Raw genomic sequence first — 14,178 nt, forward strand, 5'->3', positions numbered from 1 at the left:
ATCTGTGGGCTGAGGTGATAGCTCAGTGGGTAAAGTACTGGCCTTGAAAGTGTCAAGACCTGAGTTTAATCCCAGAATTTGTAAAACAAAAAAAGAAAAGGAAGGAGGGAGTGGGGGAGAAGGAAGGGCAGGAGGGGACCATGCGTGGTGGTACTTGCCTGTAATTTCTGTTATATAGAACATTTTTCCAAATTGAAGGAGAGAATTGAAAGGTCAACAAATTTGGGAAGGCTGAAACTTAGAGTCACAGAAGGCCTGTCATGGTGACTTATGGCTTTAATTCCAGCACTTATGAGGCTGGGGTATGAGTATCACTGAGTTCAAAGCCAGCCTAGAGCTCCAGAATGAGTTCCTTCTAGGTCATCCTGGGCTAGAGTGAGACCTTACCAAACAAAAGGGCAACATGACTACTCCCCAAGGTTATAGAAGCTTATACAAGGTGCTATCAAGAGTGAGAGAGAGAAAACCAGAATTGGTATGACAGGGCCACAGCCACTGAACTGAAACTCCAGATGCTTTCACCACCTAGTGGGCATGTGCAACCTTGGGCTTGCCTCATCTTTGTGTGCCTGGCTTACATGGGATCTGGAGAGTTGAACATGGGTCCTTAGGCTTCACAGGCAAGCACCTTAACCACTAAGCCATCTCTCCAGCCCCTGTAATTTAATTTTAATTTTCAACTACTACCTTTCCTCTTTTCCTTCCTTTTCCCTGTTCCTGTCCTTTCTTCTCTCCTCCTTCTCTTCTTGCCTTCCTGCCTTCTTTCCTTTTTTTTTTTTGGCTGATAGAATAAATGACTGCCTATGTATATTGCACCACTGATAGCAAAATTGACTCTTCTAATACCTTGACATATCAGATCACTCTCCTAACTTCAAATGCTCTTCTGACTGCAGCTCACCACTGTTCCTATTTTCTCTGAGGCGGAAGCCTCAGAATCTGAAGAGGCCAAGTCAACCTTTTAACTATTACAAGTTGTATAGCTTCCTTCTATTTTAGTAAAAGGACTCTTTCTTATGCGTTTTTATAGTAATTTCCTGAAATCATTTAGCAGTGTAGTAAGTTATTCAAGCTTTAAGTAAAGAGCTTTATTACTATGAAAAATATACCACCAGATTGTCTCTGCTCTTAAATTTACAGATGCAGGGCATGATGTCACATGCCAGTGATCCCAACACTTGGGAAGTGGAAGCAAGGGGATCAGGAGTTCAAAGATGGATAGTTTGAGTTTGAGGCCAGCCTAAGCTACATGAAATTCCACCTAACTAAACAAAACAGGGCTGGAAAGATGGCTCGGATGTTAAGGTGCTTGATTGCAAAGCCTAATGACCCAGGTTTGATTCTCCAGTACCCATGTAAAGCCAGGGGCACAAAGTGGTACATGTATCTGGAGTTTGTTTGCAGCGGCTAAAGGCCTGGTGTGCCCATGCATTTTCTTTCTCTTTGTATTTCTCTGCTTGCAAATAAATAAGTAAAAATACATTTTACAAAACTGAAATTTGGAGATGTGTAGAATTTGAAGATGAAATGTTTTAACATTTCCTTTTTATGCTATTAAAGATCTTTGAATTTGATTTAGAGCTTCAGTATAAATTTTCAACTACTACCTTTCCTCTTTTCCTTCCTTTTCCCTGTTCCTGTCCTTTCTTCTCTCCTCCTTCTCTTCTTGCCTTCCTGCCTTCTTTCCTGATGTTGTCTTATAATTTTTATTTATTTATTTGAGAGAGAGAGAGAATGAGTACACTGGGCCTCTAGCCACTGGAAATGAACTCCAGATGCATGTGCCACCTTGTGCCTCTGTCTTTACTTGGGTACTGGGGAATTGAACCTGGGTTCTTTGGCTTTGCAGGCAAGTGCCTTAACTGTTGAGCCATCTTTCCAGCACTGCCTTAGCATATTTCTCCATTGATTTTAGGGTAAGAATACTGGCTTAATGTTTAATCAGTGTGTCATAACACTCTCTTTCTCTAGATAATCTTGGAAGATATAGGATTCCAAAAATGTTTCCCTTGAAGGATGCTGAAATGGGAGCCTTCACCTTCTTTGCCTCAGCTCTGCCACATGATGTTTGTGGAAGCAATGGACTTCCCCTCACACCAAATTCCATCAAAATTTTAGGACGCTTTCAAATCCTCAAGACTATCATCCATCCCAGACTATGCCAATATGTGGATATTTCTAGAGGAAAACATGGTGTGTATTTGTTTTTTTCTTTCCCATATTTTGTGTTCTCTACATAATTTCAAGATTTAATGTTAAATAGACAGTAACTGTATAAATAAATCAGTATATATTCAGACATGAACTTGCTTTTTAATGCTTGAAAATAAATTTGGCTACTCTTCAAATGAAAGGAAATCATTAGTCTTTTATTATTGTTGCTTTTTTACTCTTTTATGTGCATTTAGAGAACTGAAGGAGTTGGTTTAAAATCCTATGTGTGTACATATATAGGATATGTATGGGATGTACTGCTTTTTTGGGTTCTGTGCATTCATTGTCTTACAATGAATGATGAATGAAGACAGTTGAAGAAGGATAAGCAAGCAAAGTTTTATTTGAAGAAAGGAAGGTAAAAGAGCAAAGCTCTCTCGGCGTCAGTAGATAGAGACCTATATAGGTTGTCACCCATTAACTATTGTCTAGAGGATTATAATGCTCTCTATTTATAGAAATAAGTTGATCTTTAAAATGACTGTCAAGCCTGATTTTGTTGTTTTCTTGGAGCCCCGTCTTTTCTCTTATCTGTTCAACTTTGTTATCCCATACTCAGCTGCAGACACTCTTATTCTTCTTCCTTTGTGTTCCCAGCTTCACTGTATTAGCCCTAAAATTCGCTAACCCTTATATTTCCAAGGCAAGAACCAAAATCAAAACTGGTTCCAAGGAGTGGCTGACTGCATCAAGGACATAGAACATATAGTTGATTCTCAAGTCTCAGATTTCTCCCTCCTGCTATCATCAGTGTTGGGAATGTGTGATGTGTGCATGCATGTTCCTGTGTGTCTGGGCATGTCTGTTTGTGCAGGTACTTGTGTGCTTGTGTGCACATGCATGTGGAGACCAGAGGACGTAAAGGGTCTTCCTCAGTTCTTTTCACCATATTCTTTGAGACAGGGTTTCTCCTTGAAAATAGAGCTGTCCAATTTGGGTAACAAGCTAGCCAGCAAGCCCTAAAGATCCTCCTGTCTGCCTCCTCAGAGATTAATCTCCTTGAGATTAGAAATGCATGATATCATACCCAGAATATGCATAGATAGTAGGGATTCAAACCCATTAGCCATCTTCCTGGCCCCCAAAATCTAGGTTTTACCACAAAGGTATTTATTGCTTCTGTAGTAGTATACTTAGGAGCTTCCCCCTCGAGATGGTTTCCTACATTTAACCTTTGAGCCATCTCTCAGCATCTCTGCCCAAGATATTTATGATGATGCTTTCTTATTGTAGAATTATTTCAGAAGTGTAATTATAAGCTAAAGTTCCAATTTTTAAAATTGTATTGAATTCACTTTTATATTCAAATTTCCATAAACACATGAATACATACATATATGTGTAAATGTATATTTACTTACAGATATAGAAACATGATTTTGTTGAGGCTTCTTTTACTACGTAAGTTTTTTTTTTTTTTTGAGGTAGTGTAGTATGTATATAGAGTATGTAGTCTCAGGATGGCCTTGAACTCCCAATGACCCTCCTATCTCTGCCTCCTGAGTGCTGGGATTAAAGGCGTGTACCACCACGCCCAGCTTGCAAGTTGTTTTTGATTGGTTGATTCAACATTTACTTTAAATGTGTATCATTATTTGGCTTGCTTTAACTTTTTAATTGAAAACATGGATGACATATTGAGGTATTAATTATCCCTTTCTATGGGGAACACATTTAAGGGGCAGAACTGGTAGAAATGCAGCATTAGAAAAAAAGTTACAAAAACACTAATAAACTTTAGGGTTTTTTTCAGGAGCCATTATTTTTTAGGAATGAGCCATTCTTTTGAGGAACCAGTGTGCTTATTACTGATGTTCTGCTTTGTCAGACATAACCCTCTTCTACTAGGTTTATAATACTTTAATACTCTCTTATTTGATCATGTTGAACTCCTTGTCCTACATGTCCAATATTTGAAGAGAAATAAGTCAGGATTCTATTTCCCAAGTAAGATCCAGAAATTGTAGATAATAATACAATCATGGGGCTGGAGAGATGGCTCAGCAGTTAAGGCATTTGCCTGCAAAGCCTAATGACATGGATTCAGTTACCCAATACCCACATAAAGCCAGATGCACAAAGCAGTATATATAGCAGCTAGAGGCCCTGGTGTACCCATTCTCTCTTTCTCTTTCTTCATCCCTCCGTCTCATTCTGCATGCTAAATAAATAAATGAATAAATCAGTAAATATTTTTAAGAATACAATTATGGTTATAATACAGTAATAGAGTAAGCCCAATACCAAGGAAGTTCAAAGGAGGCAATGATAACTCTGTAATGAAGAATAATAAAGCCCTGTATAAGAGTTTTAGTAAGTGAAAGGTTTAGTAAAGTAATGTCTCCTCTTCCTGACTTGCCTGTACTCATCCATTTTCATGGTACTGGTGGCCTAAAAAGAATTTATTGATTTTTCAGGAGCTGCTGTATGTCATTGGCCTAGTTGTTAGAAACAAAATCTTGCTCTCATTAGCTAATAATTCTTATTTTTCAAAGAAACACATTTCGTAATTAGTTATAATCTTGTGTTTTTCCAAAAAGAATATGAGGAGATGATGCAGAAGAGTGCATGCTGCTCAAACATGAGTGCCAGAGACTGCCTGCTTTCACCACATAGAACCCACATTGTTAAAAATGGTGGATGTGGCTGTGCTCATCTGTAACCCCGGTCTTCAAGTCTGGGGCTTGCTGACTAAAACTGTAGGTCCAGGTTGAGGGAGAGACCCTATCTAAGGAAAATGTGTGATCGAGACATAGATAAGGGCACCCAAAGCTTTCCTTTGGCTTTCACATGCACATGCACAGCATGTGTGCATCTGCGTACACACATACCTGCATATAGCATACTTAAAACACCATGCCACACACACCAAAAAAGAAAAACAACAACAATTTGAGATGAGTTGAAGATGTCCATGTAATTTTTTCTACTTTACTGATACTTTTATTCGTATCTAATGAATTTTGATCATGATTACTTCCTGTTACCTTCCCCCCCCCACCTCATACTGAACCCTTTCTTCTACCCAGTATTTTCTCTACTTTGATACCTTTGTGTGACCTTCGGAGTTGAATTAGGATGGTTTGCATGAATGTGGATGGGGGTTTATTTACCAGGGCATGTGCAAACTTACTACACTTACTTACACCACTGAAGAAAATGCCATCCCCAGCCGGGCATTATGGTACACGCCTTTAATCCCAGCACTCTGGAGACCAAGGTAGGAGGATCAATGCGAGTTTGAGGCCAGCTTGAGATTATATTGTGAATTCCAGATCAGCCTGGCTAGAGTGAGACCCCACCTCGAAACCCTGGAAAACCAAAAACAGAAAGAAAAGAAAAAATGTTATCCCACCCTTAGGAACTACTAACTGCTAAAACTTCCTCAGAGAGGGATGGGAGCCTTGTGCCCTCTTCTGCCATTCATCATGAGATGTTGATGGACCCAGTATTATGCACAAATGACAGTCATTGTGAAATCAGCTTTCATCTTTCATCAGAGATATTTCTTTTTGTAGTTGGCAGTGACTAATGTGGAGATTCACAACTTGTCAAAGTATTGAGAACAAGTGATTTTTGAGCATGCAGTACTAAATGAAACATCTATATTGACCTGAATTTGGAGTGTGTTTGAGAGCATCGGACTCACTCTCAGTTCTTAGTTGGGTTTTAACACAGAAATTAGGGCTCCTGGTGTTCATGTTCATGCAAAGCAGCCAAGCATCCACTGACTGAGTCCCGTGGTCTCCAGGTTCAAGTCTTAGGAATTCAAGAATGACATCTATAGACCAGAGAAGATGAAGTATAGGAAAATTTTATCATAGCACTTAAGAGAAGGAAAGAAGGCAGACTTGTGTAGCAGGAGGTGGTCCAAAAAGTAAAGCAAAAGCTCCCAAGTGGGAGGGCTCCCCAGGGAAAAATCTGCCTCATGATGGATCAAGGTCTTTTTTGTTGTTATTTTTATTGATTTGTTACAAAAGATTTCACACAGACCTCTCTCTCCTGCCCCATTTCTGAGGATCTTCTTTGGTGGAGTTATTGATATTCATTGTGAGGACCAATTGGCCTCAGTCAGTCTCTGTAGGGACAGGGAAACATGGTGTCTCAGGCTATTCCTGTCCACTCTGAGGCTCCTACAGTCCTTCTGCCCCTTTTTCCACAATATTCCCTGAGCCCTGGTGGGTTAGATTGCTATCAGTCAAGGTCTTTTATGGGAAATCAGTGGGTGGAGATTGAGCTGGTTAGTCTAGCCCCCATGCTGGGTGTCCAGGTTTTCAAGTAAAGGAATAATCTCACTTAGTCTTGTAGGAATCATCTTGGGAAGGGTAATATTCAGAAAAAGAAAACATAAGGCAAAACCAAATTCTCCTTATAGACTCAAAGGCATTAACCACTTTAGTTTACTTTGAGGGGCCCTTTCAACCCTAAACCTCACTATCACTTCCTCCATGTCTCAGGGAACATTATGGAAAAGAGAGCAGAAATCATGTCAAAGCTAGAGGATGCAGAGGAGAGCTGTGGAACATTGTTTCCAGACCTGACATTGCATTAAGATACTGAATACTAGCTGAGCATCCCTAGTCCCAAACTCCAAAATCTGGATTGGCTGGTGCTCAATAACATTGGGATTTGGAAGCATTTTGAATTTCAGATTTTTCTACTAGGTTTGCTCAAACTGTCAAATCCGTGCACATATTCCAAAATCTGGGAAATTCAAAAATGTGAAACATTGTATAGAAAGGCTTCTCAGCCTGTCTTATATATAGTACATGAAAGAAAATAGGTACTGAGTATGTCCTCCATGTTTAAAGGCTGGAATCAATGAAGCACGTTGAATAAAAACACAAAGCAGATCAACAAGTTAAAAAAAGCCCTCAGATTTAATCATGTATGTGTGCAAGGAGGCTCATAGGAATGTGACTCAGAGAAGCAGTTAGAATTTTAGATTTTTTAAAAAGTCTTTTGCCTCTCTTGTGTGTGCTCTCTCTAAAAAAATAAAATAAAATAAAAACAGTCTTCACAAAAAGTGATAAAGTGTTAAAAAAAGACTAAACAAAATGGGTTAGGGATTTCTCAGAGTGTGGCATATTATGGGAAGGTGACAGGAAATGTATGTCAAATAGGGTGTATTTATTAAGGTTTGTTATATAGATGCTATGGGAGAAGACAAAACATTTACAAATAGAAATCTCTGATACATGAAGGCTGGAGGGATGGCTTAGTGGTTAAGGCATTTGCCTGCAAAGCCAAAGGACCCAGGTTCGATTCCCCAGTACCCACCTTAGCCAGATGCACAAGAGGGTGCACATGTCTGGAGTTCATCTGCAGTGCCTGGAAGCCCTGGTGCACCAATTCTCATTCTCTCTCTGTCAAATAAATAAATAAAAATATATAAAAAAAAATCACTGATACATGAGGGAAATTTATAGCCTGCTTTTGTACAGAAGAGGCAAGAACCCAGAAAGCTGCTTGCTTTTAACTCAAAACAGTCCTTATACAAAGTGGCACATTTTGGGGTGGCATATTCTGATCCCCCTTACAATTAGAAATGTTGATGAATTTATAATTCTTCAAGTCTACTATTCATTTATACACTTCTAGGTTAGAGAAAAGAAGGAAATCAAAGAGTTTCAAAAACTTTTATAATACTAGATACTTACCTAAATGTGGATGCTGTAAGCTTCATAGTGTTCTGCTATTACATAATCAAGCACATGAAGAGATCTTAAGTGTAAACTTGGTACATTATTGTGTAGGATCCTAGATGTTCTAAAATCAATTTAGCCTGTACCTAGTGTTGTTCCATGTGGTATATTTCCTAATTACGAGACCCACAGTTAGGGCCACTGTGTAAAATTCTTCCATTTGCATGCTATACAGAAGCTTCTGACTAATGGAGTATGAGGTTGCTAAACCTGCTTCTAATTCATTCCGGAGAAGAGAGTATATCTTTCTAATTTGCTTTAAGATAAGTGGGATGCTTTTCAAAGGGGAAAGTGGGGGGGGGAATTACCATAGCATTTTTTTATAATCATGGAAAATGCTAATAAAAATTTAAAAAAAGATAAGTGGGATGCTAATGATAACTAACCATAGAGTAGAAAGCAATAACTCGTAATGTTAACTAAATGTATAGTAGACAGTACATAACTCTAGTCACTTCGCCAAAAGGACTTTTGGCAAGTTTGTTGTTAAAAGTATAACATTTTTGCTGGAGGTTGTTTATGTAAGTGGTTTTTTTTTTTTATTAAGTTGAAACTTTGTATTTTTACATCAAGTGTTGGTACCATCATTTCCCTCCCTGCCCCCACTCCACTGAGGCCCCCCCCCCCCCCCCCCCCCCCCCCCCGCTTAGTGAGATTGCTGGTATTCCCCCTGGAGTTGTGGCTTATGAGTTGTGAGAGCAGCAGTTAGTCATTGGGATGAAGGGGTCAGTCAGTGTCTCTGGATGTTCCCTCCCACCTTGTGCCTCTTACATTCTTTCTGCCCCCTCTTCCACAAAATTCCTTGAGCCTTGGTGGGTGTGCTTTAAGTCTACTTTATTGTTGAGCTCTCAGCAACTTCTGGATTTCTATTTGATGTATTTTGAGTGTCCTCATTGTCTGTCTCCATCACCCCGGCTCAGGTTGCCAGGCCCACCATGGAAGCGGCACTCTTGCTCATCTCGCCAACTTCTTTGTTTTCACCTGGGCCCAGGCTGCTGTGCTGGTTTAGTTCACCTGCTGACATGGAGTCAGTGATCCTTGTCCTCTTGATAGATTTTGATTGTCCTTAGATCTTGCTGCTTTGTGAAAAGGAAAAACAGATTCTCCAACAGAGAGTGAGATCAGGTTAATGGTATAAACATTTTTAATTTAGAGAGAGTGTGATGACTATAGCCTCACTTTTGGCCAAAGAGTAGGGGAAGCTTCTCATTAGAGTCCACAATCCTGGTCTCCATAGGATTCTGACTTGGTTTCTTTCCACTGAGCAGATCTCTTAGCCAATCAGGAATCCATTGGTTATGTACCTAGGATGGGTGCCACTACCGCATAGTTGTGTGTGTATTGTCAGGATGGTTGATTGCATACAGCAGGGTCTCCTGCTTGCTTGCAGCATAGTTGGCCATGTTTGCCCCACATCTTATGTTGTGGTTTTCAGCACTGTATGGGCTAACCATCTTGGAGCTGACTTCCTCCCAGATTCAGCCAGGTCTCTGGACATTCTGCATCAGCTGCATTATTGTCTTCAGTAATGGGGTCTTACCTTTCTGCACAGGTGGGTAACCGAGTGCTTTAGCAGGAGTCTGGATTTTGGGGGGGGGAATTCATAGGTCTCTCTGATCAACAGTTCAACATGGGTTGTAACCCATTTCTCATGCTGGGAGTTACCAACCAGGGTCAAATATTTTAGGGTTAGGCTTCATACCACCCTCTCCTGGTCCCATCTTACTATATGATCCTTCTGTGGTCCTGTTGAGGGTTATGGCTTTTAGCCTGCTATCCAGGAGAGAGCATTCTATGGTACCAGTTCATTTTGGGTCTGGTTTTGTGTATATCTGTGCCTCCACCCTCCCATTCCCTTCCCTACAAACCATTCCATATATGTCATGTATGACAGCAATGCAAGCTGTCTCAGTTTAGGAACCACAGGTGAGGGAGACCATGCAGCATTTGCTTTACTGTGCATGTGTGAGTTCGCTTAGTATTATCTGTTCCAAGTCTGCCATCTTCCTACAAATTTCATTATATCATTTTTCCTTACTGTTGAGTAGAATTCCATTGTGTGTATGTACCACATCTTCATTATCCATTCGTCAATGGGCATGTGGGTTGATTTCAGTTCTTAGCAATTGTGAATTGAGCAGCTATACACATGGTTGAACAAATATTTCTGCAGCGAAGCCTCTACGGTAAATACCCAGTAGAGGAATGGCTGGATCAGTTGGTAGCTCTATTTTCATCTTTTTCAGGAGTCTCCATACTGATTTCCATAGTGGTTTTGCAAGTTTTAACACTATTATCTAGATGTTGAAATATTATTTGGACATTGTTATATCACCCAACAATTACTAAACATTTTTCAGTCCCCACGTGCTTCAATAGTTGCTCGCACCCTAATCCAGTTAGAATCTAAAGTTCATCCAGTTGTAGGATTGCCCAGTCACCAACCCACTCCACATAAAGCTTGGCAGGGTAGTATGTTCTTATTACTACCCATGCTTGGTAGCCATATTGAACCTTGCTGGTTTCCATGTGCAAAATTTGGAATATACCTGTGTTCTCAGACTCTTGACACTTGATTTAGTTTTTAGAACTTCATTTTTATATCAGGAAGCCTTATTTATTGTGGTTATTGGTTAAGTTCCCTTTTTACTTCCTCTATTGAAATGGCCTCTGTAAGCACCGAGATAAGTGCTCTAAGACAGCAGAAGCCCTTCTGTGTAGTACATGAATCTTGTTTGGTTGTTAGCATCAGAGAGAAACAGATCTTAATCAGGGTCTGTTCCACTGGCCTTTGAAGTTGCCAACACTCTGATTGATCATCTTAGCCCCGAACACCAAGCTGTTTACTCTGGTTTGCCAGGCTACAAGCTGTTTGCTAGGGTAACATAGGTTTTTGTATTTTAAGCATGGCTTCTTGGAATAGAATATTAGTGGCTGTAGAAAGTCTAGGGAATTTGACTTCATGTTTATATTGGCAATGGTCAGTGCCCTGAAAATTTGGGTGCATGGGAGTAAATAACTAAAATAGAATAAATGTTTACATAAAGGGCCACTTGTTCCAAAGCAGCTCAGTTATTTTGGTTTCATTTAATGTGAAAATATGGTTTCTACTGACCAGTCTCCTCTGTGAAGAGCACATATTTCTCAGTGATGTAATACCACATGGTTTTAGTTTGGACTGCACTTAATTATCTCCTCAAAAGAATTTTGATTTTGGCTCCACTTCCCCTATTATGTTGCTCTTGCTATGAGACACTTTGTCCATAGTTCTCCCTTCCTGGCTGCTTTGCCCTTGCACCTGGAGTCACTTGTGCCATGTGGTCTCTTTTTGCAGCTGCTTTCACTTGTTGGGCTACTGCAGAAGCCAGGCTTTCACTATGCTCTATAAATGGTTAAAAAAGATCCTTTTTTGCTGATTTAGTAGGATGAAGAATTTAATTTTGAGAGCAATAAACTTTTTATTAGAATTTAAAATCTTGATTTATTTTTACAAAGTCAAGGAATCAGGATCTCTCAAATTATCTAGGATAAGCTCTCTTACTTAAAATAAGATATCTGACTAAAGATCAATAAAATATCTTCATAGCAATATCCAAGTTAATGTTTGAATCTCTTGAGACTAGGATCCAGCCCAATTGACCATCACAAAGTCCTAATACCAATAGTTTTTAAAACACATGTTTTTTTGGTTTTATTATATCAATATTTACTATATAAATAGGCAAGTCTCAGTGTTTGGTGTGAATAACAAAGGAATGATGCTATAACCATATTCTAATAATTCTTCATATTATTTTAAGACATTTATAATTTATTTTTCTCTATATAAGTAATTGAAATATTTTATTGTCTTTTGTTTTTTAAGTTTTCTGTTATCTTTCCTGCTTACTTTAAACTTTTTCAGCATTGACTGAAAACATCCATTTTACACTAGGCATACTATGTCTAGCTTTCTGTTGAAATTGTTGAAATTTCATTCGAAAAAAGGACCCTTTCATAGTTCTTGTTCATTTTGTTGTCTCATTTGTTTTTTTTTTAATAAATAATATCACTACATTGCTGATTTTTATTTGGTACATTACGATTCCCAAGCATTTTAGCTTGTGTAGCCAGATTGTTTTTATAACAGAAGTTATTTTCAGACATATCCAGAATTTCAGAATGAACACTGATGACTTCTTGAACAAAGAAAACTGGCTCAAAATGGAAATGTTATTTTGGTATATACTCTCTTGCCTCTAAGAGAAACACTGATATTCTGCCAAGGGTTATGGCTCTATAGCATTAACAATGATTAAGAGTTCTATAGCATCTTGGACTGGAGAAATAGCTTAGTGGTTAAGTGCTTGTCTGTGAAGCATAAGGACCCTGGTTCAAGGCTCGATTCCCCAGAACCCACGTAAGCCAGATGCACAAGGTAGCATATGCATCTGGAGTTCATTTGCAGTGGCTAGAGGTCCATTCTCTCTCTCTGTCTCTGTCTGTCTCATAATTTTTTTTTAAAGTTCTATAACATCTTGAGTTCTATGGTATCTGTCTAGGCAGACATTGGTTTATGACATCTTGAGGAGTTTCCAGAAGAACCCCATTGCGTTTTAGTCTAGTACCAATTAGCATAGAATTTTTTTATAAATATAAAGTCCTAGAGATATTTAATTGAAAATGTTTATTTATTGAAATATATTGGAATAAATTTAATGTTTCATATATTAATTTCCATACTAGTGAGGCAGTATCTAGTTAGAATATAAGCATATATTTTTATGCACAGATCTTACCATTTCTAGTAGCTTTATCAGATTTTTAATTTATTTAACTAATATATTTTAATATTTTTTTATTTTTTATTTATTTATTTGAGATCGACAGACACAGAGAGAAATACAGATAGAGGGAGAGAGAGAGAATGGGTGCTCCAGGGCTTCCAGCCTCTGCAAACGAACACCAGACGCATGCGCCCCCTTGTGCATCTGGCTAACATGGGACCTGGGGAACCGAGCCTCGAACTGGGGTCCTTAGGCTTCACAGGCAAGCGCTTAACCACTAAGCCATCTCTCCAGCCCACTAATATATTTTAAATACATGCCTGTATGTTTTAGATGAAATTATAGACAGTAGAAATACAGTATAACATAAGACCAGCATGATTCCTACCATCTCAAAATGTAAAATCTAAATATAAAAGAATGTCATTAAATGAAATATGTATACAAATCCTTAGAGTTAAATCAAGGTTTTCAAAAGTATAGCCTGCTTAAAGTATACAATAAGAAGATGTAGTACATTTTGAGGGAAAAATCTCTGAGGAAGTCACTGAGACCATGAATAATAGTAAAGCCTAACAGATAGTGCTAGCTCCATGCTGAGCATATTCTCAGTCCAGATTATATTTAACTTTTTATGGACAACTTTCATCAAGATAGACAATATACCATGATCTTAATCACTTCTTGCCACTTTCCTCTCCCCCTCCCAAATCCCCCCTGTACTGAATTCCTTCTTTCCAACTAGTCTTTCTAGTTTTGATATCATCATTTTTCCTTCTATTATGGATGTCTTTTGTAAGTAGTGACAGCCACTGTGAGGTCATGAATATCAAGATCATTTTATGTCTGGAAGACAGTATTATAAGCATTCCTTCCTTTCTTGGGCTCTTACATTCTGCCCTCCACTTCTGAAATGATCGCTGAGCCTTGGAGGTGTTAAGGAGGTGTCTTAGTGCTGAACATTCCACTGATAGTTCTCAGCATTTTGGTGTGTTTTGATTCACCCAGTGGTCTACTACAATTTGAAAAGAGAATCTTATCTAATCAAAAATGAGAGTTGCATTGATGTATGGCTATAACTATAAGCACTTATGGAGCACAATATATGTATTCGGCAGACAACAGTAGCAGTTTCCCCCTAGGGCTTATGACCTCCCTAGCCATAGGCTTTTCATTAGGTTTTTCAGTACCAGGAATTAATTCCTTCTGATGGAGTGGGCCTCAAGTTCAATCAGAGAACATTTGGTTTCTTCCATACCAGACATGCCACAATTGTCCCAGTTGGTACATTTGTCTGACTGGCCAGCCATAAATCTTTCAGATCCACTGCTGGTTAAGACCATTGACTTTTCTCCTCCAACATGCTGCAATAGGTCTTTACAGCATCCTGAGAACTAGTCAGTAGGAAGTAGGTCTCTAGCTCAACTCCAGCTTGACTTTTCAGTGTTCTGCAGCCCCAGCATATGGAGTCTTCAGAATTAGGGTCTTACCAT

At 38.9% G+C, this 14,178-nt stretch overlaps 1 protein-coding gene across 1 annotated transcript in view; it reads left to right on the forward strand.

The window, feature by feature from the left end:
- Tbck (TBC1 domain containing kinase) overlaps positions 1–14,178 on the forward strand; it is a 211,079-nt gene that overhangs the window by 5,029 nt on the left and 191,872 nt on the right. The window contains exon 2 of the mRNA XM_004663001.3: positions 1,972–2,193. Coding sequence (XP_004663058.2) covers positions 2,001–2,193 — 193 coding nt within the window. The 5' untranslated portion in view covers positions 1,972–2,000. The remainder of the gene's footprint in view (positions 1–1,971; positions 2,194–14,178) is intronic.

This window comes from Jaculus jaculus, chromosome 2 (genome assembly GCF_020740685.1).
Source record: "Jaculus jaculus isolate mJacJac1 chromosome 2, mJacJac1.mat.Y.cur, whole genome shotgun sequence".
Taxonomy (NCBI): Eukaryota; Metazoa; Chordata; class Mammalia; order Rodentia; family Dipodidae; genus Jaculus; species Jaculus jaculus.